At 48.6% G+C, this 12,126-nt stretch overlaps 7 protein-coding genes across 7 annotated transcripts; 3 read left to right on the forward strand and 4 right to left on the reverse strand.

Moving 5' to 3' along the window:
* Nucleotides 1–149: 149 nt before the first annotated feature.
* FPRO_06656 (uncharacterized protein) lies at nucleotides 150–1,305 on the reverse strand (the record flags this gene model as incomplete). The annotated part of the gene is made up of 5 exons (XM_031228407.1): nucleotides 150–225; nucleotides 273–611; nucleotides 660–1,100; nucleotides 1,159–1,213; nucleotides 1,269–1,305. The coding sequence occupies 5 exons, from the start codon at nucleotides 1,303–1,305 to the stop codon at nucleotides 150–152; spliced, it is 948 nt and encodes a 315-aa protein (XP_031078746.1).
* A 1,117-nt stretch (nucleotides 1,306–2,422) lies between these two features.
* Nucleotides 2,423–3,688, forward strand: FPRO_06655 (uncharacterized protein; the record flags this gene model as incomplete). The annotated part of the gene is made up of 2 exons (XM_031228408.1): nucleotides 2,423–2,719; nucleotides 2,774–3,688. 2 exons carry the CDS (start codon nucleotides 2,423–2,425, stop codon nucleotides 3,686–3,688), a joined length of 1,212 nt encoding a protein of 403 aa, XP_031078747.1.
* A 539-nt stretch (nucleotides 3,689–4,227) lies between these two features.
* FPRO_06654 (uncharacterized protein) lies at nucleotides 4,228–5,346 on the forward strand (the record flags this gene model as incomplete). The annotated part of the gene is made up of 2 exons (XM_031228409.1): nucleotides 4,228–4,785; nucleotides 4,846–5,346. The coding sequence occupies 2 exons, from the start codon at nucleotides 4,228–4,230 to the stop codon at nucleotides 5,344–5,346; spliced, it is 1,059 nt and encodes a 352-aa protein (XP_031078748.1).
* A 302-nt stretch (nucleotides 5,347–5,648) lies between these two features.
* Nucleotides 5,649–7,636, reverse strand: FPRO_06653 (uncharacterized protein; the record flags this gene model as incomplete). The annotated part of the gene is made up of 5 exons (XM_031228410.1): nucleotides 5,649–5,802; nucleotides 5,857–6,082; nucleotides 6,130–6,669; nucleotides 6,721–7,487; nucleotides 7,539–7,636. The coding sequence occupies 5 exons, from the start codon at nucleotides 7,634–7,636 to the stop codon at nucleotides 5,649–5,651; spliced, it is 1,785 nt and encodes a 594-aa protein (XP_031078749.1).
* A 650-nt stretch (nucleotides 7,637–8,286) lies between these two features.
* Nucleotides 8,287–9,586, forward strand: FPRO_06652 (uncharacterized protein; the record flags this gene model as incomplete). The annotated part of the gene is made up of 5 exons (XM_031228411.1): nucleotides 8,287–8,335; nucleotides 8,388–8,572; nucleotides 8,626–8,935; nucleotides 8,986–9,139; nucleotides 9,187–9,586. The coding sequence occupies 5 exons, from the start codon at nucleotides 8,287–8,289 to the stop codon at nucleotides 9,584–9,586; spliced, it is 1,098 nt and encodes a 365-aa protein (XP_031078750.1).
* A 53-nt stretch (nucleotides 9,587–9,639) lies between these two features.
* Nucleotides 9,640–10,621, reverse strand: FPRO_06651 (uncharacterized protein; the record flags this gene model as incomplete). The annotated part of the gene is made up of 2 exons (XM_031228412.1): nucleotides 9,640–10,398; nucleotides 10,451–10,621. The coding sequence occupies 2 exons, from the start codon at nucleotides 10,619–10,621 to the stop codon at nucleotides 9,640–9,642; spliced, it is 930 nt and encodes a 309-aa protein (XP_031078751.1).
* A 432-nt stretch (nucleotides 10,622–11,053) lies between these two features.
* On the reverse strand, nucleotides 11,054–12,083 carry FPRO_06650 (uncharacterized protein; the record flags this gene model as incomplete). The annotated part of the gene is made up of 3 exons (XM_031228413.1): nucleotides 11,054–11,522; nucleotides 11,576–11,997; nucleotides 12,048–12,083. 3 exons carry the CDS (start codon nucleotides 12,081–12,083, stop codon nucleotides 11,054–11,056), a joined length of 927 nt encoding a protein of 308 aa, XP_031078752.1.
* Nucleotides 12,084–12,126: the final 43 nt, after the last annotated feature.

Here is a 12,126-nt window from a genome sequence, read left to right on the forward strand (position 1 = left end):
GCCTGAACAGCTGCCTATCAGCTACAACATAGACAGCATGTTCCCATTCCTAAGTTGTGAACAGTGTGCACGGATGAAAGGGCCTTCCTAGGAATGATAGAACAAATCGAAAGAGAATGTAAATATGATACAGTAGTCTACACCAGGGACTAAAAGGTTTGTCCAGTGACAAGGGTCTCGTAGACTAGACCTTCAAAAACAGATCGTTTTATCGCAGCACCAAACCTGTTCTTTGTTAGCTACCTTGGAACACTGGAACTTAACGAACTTACCCGTGACATTTCGCAGCCTTCATCAACTTCGCCGCAAGACTACCCAAGCTGCTTGTGCTAAACCCACCAAAATTTGGCCGACATCGGATATCATTCCAGGCCTGGATCGGCGTCATCTCATCCTCATTCGACAGATCAGGCGCCAGTGTCAACAGTCGCTCTAGCATAGATGATGGAGTATTTCCAAAGCTGGGCGATGAAGGGAGACGTGGGTTATTTGTATGTGATGTATCGCCGCAGGCTGCCATGAGCTGAGCCGTCGCAGTCAGAGCATGGTTACCTGGCTCGTCGGGCTTCTTGGCATCGCCGTGGAGATGACCCAGACAAGGCTCTTCGATTCTAGTATGTGTCAGCAGAGACTCGATGAAAAGTGTTGGAGGGACATACTTTAGAACAAACTCCATGCCTGCAATGATCTGATCCACTTCACCCACACGCGAGTGGCTCGAGTACCCTTGATTGAACAAGACGGGAGCGCCATGGCCCTCGGATGGGTCAGAGAAGTCTCCGAACGAAGACGGTGATATCAGTTGTGGAGAAGGTACAATGTCCACCGATTGGTAGCCCGGGTCTCCAAGGTACATCGGCGACGCGCCGCTCGATGACCCTGTGGTTCTGGATGGAGTAGCATAGTCATTGATCGGGTAGTTGATCTCTCTAAACCCAGTATCGGTGGAATTGGGACCTAAAGAAAGTTGCTGAAGGGCGTTCTGAAGACCAGCACGGAGTTGTTCGCATTCTCGCGCGAGTTCCGCTTCCCGGGATCGGGACTTGGCTAGCTCTTCTTCCAACGTCCTAGCATACTTATCCTTTCGTCCGCGGTAGGATCTAAAAGAGTGGGGTGTTAGAAGTGGTTATATAAGACAGTGTCCCAGGAGCTTCTTACTGTTGAGCACGTCGTAGTTGGGCTCTCCGCCTCTCTACTGGATTTTCCTTGGGCTCTTGATAATCGTCAGTAATTTGTCCAAACAAGGGTTAGCAAAAACTCAAACTGACCGCCAGGGTTGAAAATTCGGAAGATTCTATCAGTCATTGTGAGATTGGCGCGAGCGAGGAGGGAACGCGAAAAAGGTAAAAATGATGAAAGATCAATAAAGACGAAGAAAACAACGACTCCAGTTCAGGTGCTTCATTCTTGTTTCTTATCCAAGATTAGTCAACGGGCGAGCATTGTTCCCATTGGTTCTGGTGAGCGCTAGCTGAGTGAGACCCTTGTATCAGGGGCGTTTCGGCGTCGTCCCCTCATTTTGGGGCACCGAAGATGAGAATATCAGAATTTCCTAATGGGGAAAGGTTCGTCTTACTCATGTCAGCCCTGACCCGGGGAGGGATTAGCGAATAGGCTGTGATATCATGTCTCATCAAGGAGAATACCGAGTGGTCAAGAGAAACTATTGCTATTTGCAAGGATAAATAATGGCATCGTCGGCGAACCAAATAAGTTTGTTCCCACAAATTTGAACTTGGTCACATCAAGTATCGTTAACCTTGTATGATAAGGTTATCCATATGCTCGCTCGTGCACCCATTTTGATCCCTGTCGTCATCGTGTTCCTTACGCGCCAACAAAGGCCTTTCTTCATATGATTGAGTTGTGAATATCTACACACTAGATGATCAATCCCTGCCAACGACGTCTATTGCTTCTTTCCTGCCACTGGAAAAATCTTGAAATGATGCTATGGCGCTTCCAAAATGGAAATTGCGATTACGGAGTTTGGAAGCACAGATCTGACTTCCAAACAGGGGCCATTAGACCCCGGTTTCACTTTAGCCGGCAGCACGGCAACCAAGTCGCATTATGTTGTTTCCGAACTGTGGATGATTCTTCAGCATCGTTTCACATTTTAAGCTAGTTGGACTTTCGATTTGGCCATTTATGTTGCAGTGAAAATGCTACCTTTCCTAATGAGGAGATTCAGATTACTTCGATGTCGAGACTTATCCCTGCAAATAGACTATATGGAGATGTTGAGTCTGGACGAGAGATTACTATAAAGAAGATCGCGACGCGTTCAATAAACTCAATATCTTCATTCAATCACTCAAACATTCTTCTCTCATTCATTCTCTGCAGCAGGCCTGCTTTTTAATATTTTTCTTTCTTTCTACACTCTCTTACCAACTCCACCACCAACACATCAAACAACATGTTCTCTTCCGGATTCTTTCTCCCAGCTTTACTCTGGCTTGCGCAGGAAGCTACCAGCCACCCAGCATGCAAGCCCGGAATGAACAGCAATGCTATGACAGGCAAGGCGATCTATATTCTCACCAACGAGAAGGCGAACGGTGTCCTCGCGATCCCCATTGGCCAGGACGGTACACTGTCTAAGGGCAAGGTTACCATGACCGGCGGTGCAGGCTCTGTAGCTGTTGACGCTGAAGGCAAGCCCGCTACGCCTGACGCTTTGATCAGCCAGTCTGCCTTGACCATTGCAGGCAACGTGAGTCTAAACTTTCCCATAGATACCATGGATCATTTGTTAACCCTAGTCCAGAACATCTTCGCTGTCAACGCTGGCTCCAACACCCTCAGCATGCTTAGAGTCTCACGGTCTGATCCTACAAAACTACAGATGGTCGGAAAACCGGTCCAAGTCCCCGGCGAGTTTCCCAACACTGTCGCTGCTTCTGCCAAGAATGGAGTTGTCTGTGTTGGCTCAACTGGTGCCAAGGCCGGCGTTTCTTGCAGCAGCTTCTCGCGACAAGGACTCGGTGCTATGGACGAACTACGAACGATTGATCTCGGTCAAACAACACCTCCTGCCGGACCTACAAACACACTTTCACAAGTGCTATTCTCAGAAGATGAGTCCATGCTGTTCACGATGGTTAAGGGCGACCCTGCTGTGAACAACACTGGCTTTATCTCCGTCGCAAATGTCGAGATGAACAACGGAGTCGCGGCTGTGAGCAAGCAGGATGCCCGCAGTTCACCTGAAGGAACAGCTGTGCTCTTCGGCTCGCAGGTAATCCCCGGAACATCAAAGGTCTTCGCTACAGATGCTTCCTTTGGCGCAGCCATTCTCGATGTCGATCCCAACAACTGTGAAGCCACCACCGCCGCCAAGGGAGCAGTCGACGGCCAAACTGCCACGTGCTGGGTCGCCATTTCCCCCGCTACCAAATCTGCTTTCGTGACAGATGTCGGCCGCAACCGAGTTGTCGAGATGAGCCTCGAGGACGCGAGCGTTGTATCTGAGCTTGACTTGACCTGCAACGGTGACCCTGGCCTGATCGATCTCGCTGCTTCTGGCAACTTCCTCTATGCTCTTTCACCTGGAAATGGTACTACTCAGGCTGCTGTCACTGTTCTCGATGTCTCGGGTGGATCTGGATCGGCCAAGATGGTGCAGCATTTTGAGTTGGCTGGTATGGCCAGCAACACTGCTATGGGAATGAAGGTCATGTAATCATTGGAAAAGAGCAAATGGCGGTTGGTAGGATCTGGCGTTTAGAGTATGTACAAGGATAATACAAGATTTTCTCTTTGGCTTTGTTCCCTTACTAGATTCATCCCATGTTACAAATACTTTTGACTCTTGGTCAACAAGGAGTCCGCTGTTTACGTCTGGAGCTCTACCACTGGTCCAATTATCTTTGGAGGGATGTTTAGAGCTCCTCATTTGTCTTTTCATATTTGAATTTCTCATCCTCGAGCTACTTTTCCCTTCGCTGGCTTTAAAGTTAACCTTCCGGGAACAAACACTCATCAAGGTTCTCTCTACCGATTTAAGTTCTCAGCCACAAGTTCCAACTATAAATAACTAATCTAGCTCGCGATGGGGCCACGAGTATTGCTTTTCTTTATTTTTCTCTTTTTATCGCTTTTCTTTCTTAACACGATAACCTCGAAGCAAAAATTCCAGGAGACTCATCTTCGGGCGCTCTGACTACTTGTTCTACTGGCCACTTTCCAAATCTCTACTACTTATTCCTTGTACTGTCGACTATGAGATACGACTCTAGATTCAACAGCTGCACAATTTGCGGCATCGCGCTTAGACGCTCAGAGGGTTGGAAGACTGATGTCGTCGCATTGTCTGGCCCGCACTGGCCTCAGCTACTCGAGTCGCCTTCATCTTTAAGGGTCAACGATGATCAAGTTTCTCGCCACGCCACGAAACCAGACTACCAACATCCTTCCCTTATTTTACTTCCTCTGGAGCAGAAGATCTATCCTCATGCTACCTACGAATTGAATAAGAAGTCTGATAAACCTTCAGAATGGGAGGGAATCATGTTTGTTGGGCTACATGCGGCTTGCGAAGACCTTGCCAATCGGGTCATGAAGAAATCTTATAAGGCCAGGCTAAGGTCTGTTGGGGACCTATGGCTGACACTCGAGCGGCGTTGTGCTAGTCATATGTACTGGAACCGTATTTCTAACAGCCACTTCACCCCTAAAGTACCTGAAAACAAACCCGGCCTACCGTTTTCAGTTGGCCTTGGACGATATTTTGTTCCGTCTCGAAGTATTCAACTATATGGGTACTATGAGGATAGTTGGGTAAGTCTGATATTAACTTTCTAACAAGCCTGAATTTATTTGCTGAAATTCGATGCATAGTGGAATGAGGACCCCGTCAGCATTCCGAACCTGACCACCCTACTGATCGCAAACCTGAAGCCCGAAAAAGACGTTTCTGGCAAATTGCCTAAAACCCTCACTGGGTTTCAGAAACGCCTCGAGTGTCTCCCGCGAGAATTGAAGGACCTTATTTATTCGTTCCTCCATCGTGATCATCTCCCCTTGGATTGTACCTATATCATGCCTCAATCTATGTGGAAGCAGGTATTCTTTCAAGTCCCCTTCCTTTGGGACCTTGATGAGAAAGAGATTCATGATAAGACTAGTGCAGGAGACTTTAACGTTCAAAATTGGGATTGGGAGAAGATTACAAGACAGGTCGTGACCCCACCAGAAATCCCACGACAAGACAGCATTGGCGGTGGTGGTGGTGCCTGGAGTTTTCACAAGGTTGGCCTCAATGTCCCCGGTGGCTTCACCAATCGGCGTCGAATCTGGCAGATACTTGAAGAAATGTATCCCAACGACGTACGTCACTAGACTAGTGCTGAACTACTCTCCAAGAGATCAGGAAGGTATTGGAGGAGGTATATCCGAATGGTATCAACCATTGATGCTGTATAGTATGAGGAGGAGAAACAGCTTGCAAATGAATCTTGGGATACTCTGAGGTGCTAGGCCGTACTGGCCATGGTAGTTACAGAACCAACCAGCTCAACTCCTGACATCCAAACACGGGCAGGAACACACAGAATTAGTTAAACATCAAGCTATAGGACTACTTTACCACCTTTTCGGTTCCTAGAATGCTTCGCTGCCTTCATTTCGCGGACCGCGTTCTTCTAATCCAGCTGATAGAGCGGGTCAAGCTTAGCCGACTTCTGAAGAAAGACATATCTATTGACAAACCAAGGCAACCATTGTCGAAGTTGATACGCGACGTGGCGTCTTGTTGGAACTCCAAAGATATAGTCCAGCTCTTCCAAGGTACGTTGTCTGTAACACTCCGGTCAGTCACAGAGATATTCAATCAATCCACTATTCACTTACTTGGTCTCTGGGATTATCAAGAATATCACGACGAATGCTACAACGTTGAGACCTGCGTAGAAACCGAACGCCCCAGTTGGCCCGAGACGATCAAGAAGGGAAGGGAATGTCAAAGTCAAGGCACTGCCAACCGTGTTGTTGACGCAGATGGTGAAGGCTGAACCAATCTCCCGATGCGACAGTGGAAATGCTTCGGAGAAATAGATAGAAGGTAGCGGTCCGATGCCTAAACAGTCAGCTTCTGATAGATTGGTGATAGAAAACTCAACTTACCAGGTCCATACATGGCAGTGAAGAGGTAGATGAAGAAGGCAATAAGCGGTACTCTGGCACTCGAATCCTTGTCGATCTGAAAACTGAATCCTGCCGCCAGCAAACACCACGCCATGTTGGGAAAGGTAACTAGGAGCAGATTTCGACGACCAAAGGTGTCAACCATATAAACAGCAGGAAAGGCAAAAATAAACATGACGAGACCAAATCCCATGGAAGCGAGAAGACAGTCCCTGGTGGAGTAGTTCGCAGCAGCGAAGATTGTAGACGAGTAGAATGCCATGATGTTGATTCCAGAAAATTGCTGCGAGATGACGATCCAGGATGATGCAACCGTAGCTCGTCGAAGGCGAGGGACGCTTACCAGCTCCCACATACGGCGAGCGAGTGTCTTTCCGCCAAAAGCATCTTTTTCTTCAAGGATTTGACGATGAGCGTAGTACAAGTCTCGGGCTGCTAGCATTTCTGTGTTGCGAATACGGCAGAAGACTTTGAAAGAGTCTTGGTAGCGGCCCTTCTTGATCAGCCAGCGAGGGGACTCTAGTATGAGCGTTAGCATCTGATATATGTATAGCATGGATGAATACTGACCAGGGCAGAGCCAAACAAAAATGACTACTGGAATAGCCGGGACAAACGCGGCTGCAAGCTGGAAGCGCCAAGCAAGGTCACCGATACGATACCAGATGAGGTTCGAACAGAATCCTACAAAAATGCCAAAAGCAACCCATAGTTGAAAGCTCGTGACGATGCCACCTCTGATAGATGCTGGAGCAATTTCGGCAGAGTAAACCGGAATGGTCGAGATCTTGATACCCATTCCCAAGCCCATAAAGAGACGACAGATCAAGAGTCCCCACCAGTTCTGGGTAAAGGCTTGAGCAAGTACCGGAAAGATACAGAAAAGGCCGGTCAAGAAGATAGCACCTCGTCGGCCAATTCGGTTGTTGATAGGGTCGGCTGCCCAAGCACTCAACAAACCAAAGAGAGTAGGGCCAGAGTTGATGACACCTATGAGAGTAGTTTTATGCTCAATGCCGAATTCTTGGGGGAAAGATAGGTTTGCACCATTCGCTCCAGTGTTATCCCAGCCTTGTACGGCAGAGCCAAGAGAGCAAAGAGCAATGCCATAGTAGAGGCTACGAGGAAGATGCCACTTATGAGTTACTTCCCGTTGCAGGACGCGTTTATCGTCTTCGGTCAGCTCTTCGATGTTCTCGTAACTTGTAGGGTTTTGAGCTGCGAGTGCGCCGCGGTAGAAGACGTCTATCTTGTCCTGGAAGTCGTAGTCCTGACAGAAGGCATTGACTTGCGTCCGCAGGTCAGCTCGAGAGATGCCGGCAAGAGGATTTCGAATTCTGCACATCAGGAATGTGAGAAATTGGCGTCTTGGCTCTTAGGTAACATACTTAGCATTTGCATTTCGAGTAAAATCCTGTGGCGTGAGATGGTCGATGTGTTCAACATCATGCTTGACCTGATCTTCAATATCAGACTTGCGGTCCATGATGCTTTCTGAAATCTGTAAAAGTACTGATAGCCAATTGATAGCTCTTGAACAACATGTCTGTTCATCAGCGCAAGAGGGCCACTTTTATACTCGTCGATCAGAGCATCAACTTGCGGGGTGACTAGGTTCCCCAGAGTATCAACTTTCGCTCCATACTCTTCTTAGAATGGCGCCACTTCCACCCCAGACTGAATCATTCCACCCCGCATAGGATTTCACATCATGTGAGATGAGGCAAACAAGAATGTTCCTGAAGTGCCGGATCTCGGCAAACTGAACAATTACCCCCGAAGGAGCTGCTAGTGTAGTCGGGTCGACCACCCGATTGGTCGACTGGAGTGTACTAACATGCTCATGCCACACGCAGGGCATTGGAACACACAGGGCATGAGCGGGGAACACTGGACGTGAATGGACTGGCACACGCAGGGCATAGGAGGGGAATAGTGCACAAAGACTTGGTACACGCAGGGCATGCTACATTACGGTCGCAAGCTCGGCAATTTGGGGTCATTTGAAGACTGGTAACTTGATGGAAGTAAGGTTATAAGCGTATTCGTCGTCCGCCTTCTATGCTACACCAAGAAGATCGAAAACGAGCATCCTTCAAATCTACCAAGCAGAGCATTTTACAAACATTATCCATTATGGGAAGCACCGAAACTCAATCATGGCTTGACAAGCTTGGGGAGCAGCGTAAGTTTCATCTGGAAAAAAGGCCTTGACGAGGTAATACTGATTAGATTAGTCAACGTGGATGTCGACTGGATGGCTCCAGAATGGATCAAAGCCATGCCCTTCAAGTTCCACGATCAGACCAGCAATCAACTCTGGGTTGACATTCAACTCGGCGACGACTCAAACAAGGAATTGTTCGAGCAAACTACAAAGGAGCTCAAAGACCAAGGCTGGCTCGCCATCTACACGCGCATGGTAATTGATGCAGCTCAACAGTATTGATGTAAAACCTGCTCACTAGCTCACAGGCTGTTCTCATGTGCAAGAAGAACATCGATTCCATCCAAGGACGTGTTCTTCTGCAAACACTTCCCTCCAAGGCTTATGACACACAAGCTACTCTTGATCATGCACGCCTTTACGATAAGGAATTCGCCAGAGCCGGCATCTCGCGAGAGCGATTCTGCATCAAGATCCCTTCCACTGGTCCTGCGCTCAACGCCGCAAAGATTCTCTCCGCCGAGGGCATTCCAACACTTGGCACGGCACTTTTCAGTCTTGCGCAGGCTATAGCTTGCAGCCAGGCTGGTATGCTGTACATCAGTCCTTATTACAACGGTACGTTAAGGAAGAAGCAGTACGAGTGTAAAATTAACACAAAACTACAGAAACGCGGGCGCATGATGAGCTATCCCTTTGGCCAGACGTTGCTGACCCTGCGCTGGAGCATCCCAATTCTCCACGTGTCGTCCAGATTCTTGAGACATACAAACGGCTTTACAAAGAAACTGGAAAGGAACAACCCCTTGTGAAGAACGCCAGGTAAGAAAGACATCACCATTTCCAGTTTGCTTCTGACAGATCCCGAGCTTTATCACGCCTCAAGAGGCCATGGCCGCTGGTGAAATGGGATGCCACTCAGCCACCATCTCCCATACCGTCCTCGAGAAGCTCTCTAAGCTTCCATATGACGCTTCCAAGCAACCCGGAGAAGGTCTACCCAAACCTGTCCATGCATATAAGAACGCCAATCCATTGCCGGAGCGTCTCAAAAAGCTCCTCTCTATCGATCCCTTGGCTGGACCAGACTGGGATGGAAAACTAGCCAGCACTGATGTCGATTATCTGGCGAACGGTGGTGCTGAGATTGATAAGGCGAATGAGGCTGATAAAGCGACCAAGACTCGCTTGGCTGATGCGCTGACACTGTTTATTGGTGGTGAAGAGCGAAGCAAGGCCAAGGTTGAAGCCATGCTGGCTACAGTGTAGATAAATCTCGATATCGCCCGAAATTGACCACCAGAGCAAGTTTCTCAAGAGTACTAGAAACAATATTGTTGAAGTGTTGTATCTGGCCCAAAATCCATCGCTGAAAGAGGAAAGTCGGTACCCCAGCCCGTGAGAGATACCTGATCGCTTGTAGGGTCCGCAAGGAACTCGTGCATGTTGGAGATTGGCCTGCCATTCTCCAGTTGCGATTCTGCAATTGCATCCACGTTGGGCTCCGCCATGTGCTTCAGCGGCATCATCATGGCTTGATTTGGCAAATGTTGCGTTTCCATCAGTGCCATGGTCGCGTTCAGAAGGTCATTCGGATCAGATATCGGGTCAGCGGCCTCGAATGACGAGCTTTGAAGTAGATTGCTTTCTCCGTTGCCTAGTAAGGCTGGGTGGGGTACTGCTGCTGGATGAATGGAATTGGTCGGAGGAGAAAAAGAAGGCTGGGAAGTCAGATCGTTGACGATAGTATAGCTCGTGTCCACTGGGGCTAATTCCTGGACATCTGCGCGAAGGCCTTCTGACTGTTGACCTCGAACTCTGGTCTCCAGCTTCCCCATCTCATCAAGGTTCATCCCGTTGCTCGTCGCATGAAGTTTAGGCATCGCAGCCGTAGCTCGCCAGGTGTTCACCTCAGCCAGCAACTCATTTCGCTCCTGAACCATGGATCTATAAGCTTGTATCACATCCAGGCACGCGCCACGCTCAAACTGATGCCGTTTTATACTCTCTTCAATCACGTCGTGCTTTGACAGCCTGGCGGGGTTCTTCCCAGCTAGCGCAGGCAGTTCTTTTGCCAAGTCCTACAACAAAACGTTAGACAAGGCTTAGTACAGATTGATAGAATGACCTCACATTGAGTCGCTCTCGAAACAGCTCTCGGCGTTTCTTCTCAAAGATGCGATGTGCAGCCCGATCATCTGCTGTGAAATTGCGGACGCGCTTCTTGGGCGGTTTTGTGGAGGCACCATTTGGGCCGGCGGCTGAATCACCAGACGCGAGTTCTGCTCGTGCTGCTGCTAGCATTTGTCTGTAACTTCGACTTGAACCAGTTTGAACTCCTGCTTGCTATTATTTAGCAGGTAATCGTACTCAAGATATCAGGCTGAGGATACGTCAGTTCAAGTTGAGTGCCGGATATGGGTCGAGTTAGATGCGACGCTTCTCCACACGTGAGCATTCCCCTCATCTTAAAAACATGGCTGGCAAATCATATCGTTAGCCAAGGCTTGCCCTGCACAGGTCAGAAGTTACTGGTGGGATAAGTTTATCCACTTCTGTTGGTTGTTTCGACATATTAGCATCGAGAAGCATTGTTGCACAAGCTCCGCAACGAATGGTGTACGATGCTCGCATGTTGGACCAGAGCATGTAATTGTCTATAGTTATTGACAAACATGAGAAATAACTGACAGTATCTACCCCATTCTCGTGTCTGTATTCCTAAAATACGCATCTCTAACGCCCGTTCCTGACTCGCGCAACAACCTCTTCGATACTCTCCTGCGGTACTCCCAACGAGTCATTATCAAGGATGCCTCTTGTCTCAAAATTCGCTTGAAATCTTTCCTGGACAATAACTGCAAGACCCAGTCTTCCGATAGCCATCAGTCTCGGCATCGTCTCAGTGGCTGTTGCAACGATCTTCTGTGCCTTGGCGATCTCTTCATCCGTCTTAACATAGGTGATTTTCCATCCTTCCTTACCAACGAGCTTTTGCTCGGCCTCAAGGAGATCATTCAAAGACATCTCTGACGATGAGATATAGACAATGCGATTCGCTGTTTCTTCAGGGTGGTTGAGAATGCCGACGACAGCTTGACCGACACCATCACGTGTAGTAGCGGTAAACTTGGCATTCCCGTCATCTAGGATTTGAGCTGTCTTGGCCCCAGGATCGATACCAAAAAAGCCGACTTGAATGGAACTATATGAGGTTATCAACAGCAGTACTGCACCCCGGGAATTGAATGAGCTCACAAATCTAGGATAACTCCGCAAGCAACTTCAGTCCAAGACCAGCCCGGCTGCTCGAGAGACTTGAGGTGCTCAACCATACGAGCTTTCGCTGCTGCGACAGGAAATACTCTTACAGTGTCTTGGTTAGTCGTGTCAGCGCCGTAGCCCGACGCGATCAATCTCTTCACACCGGCCTCCACAGAAGCACGAGCTAGCTCAGGGAGATGCTCCTCTGCTGCGAAACCCAAAGCCAGTACCACAGCATCATGGCCACGAAAGACCTGTACCATCTCGAGTGGTGGGTACTCATCGTGTACTTGGACAACTTTTATCGTGGCAGGATATTCGGCTGGTTTGGAACCGAATCTGTTGATGACGGTGATATCGAACTTCTTGCTATCGTGCAAAGCTTTGAAGATGAAGGCGCCGATCCGACCAGAAGCCTAATAATGTCTGTTTGTCATTCGGTCTTTCACTGGCCATCATTACTTACGCCAACGATGGCCACTTTGTGTAGCGGGGACGACATGTTGAACTCAGGCCAGCAGCAAGAGAGCGGGGCGTGATGGAAT

Source organism: Fusarium proliferatum (assembly GCF_900067095.1).
Source record: "Fusarium proliferatum ET1 genome assembly, contig: FPRO_scaffold003, whole genome shotgun sequence".
NCBI lineage: Eukaryota > Fungi > Ascomycota > Sordariomycetes > Hypocreales > Nectriaceae > Fusarium > Fusarium proliferatum.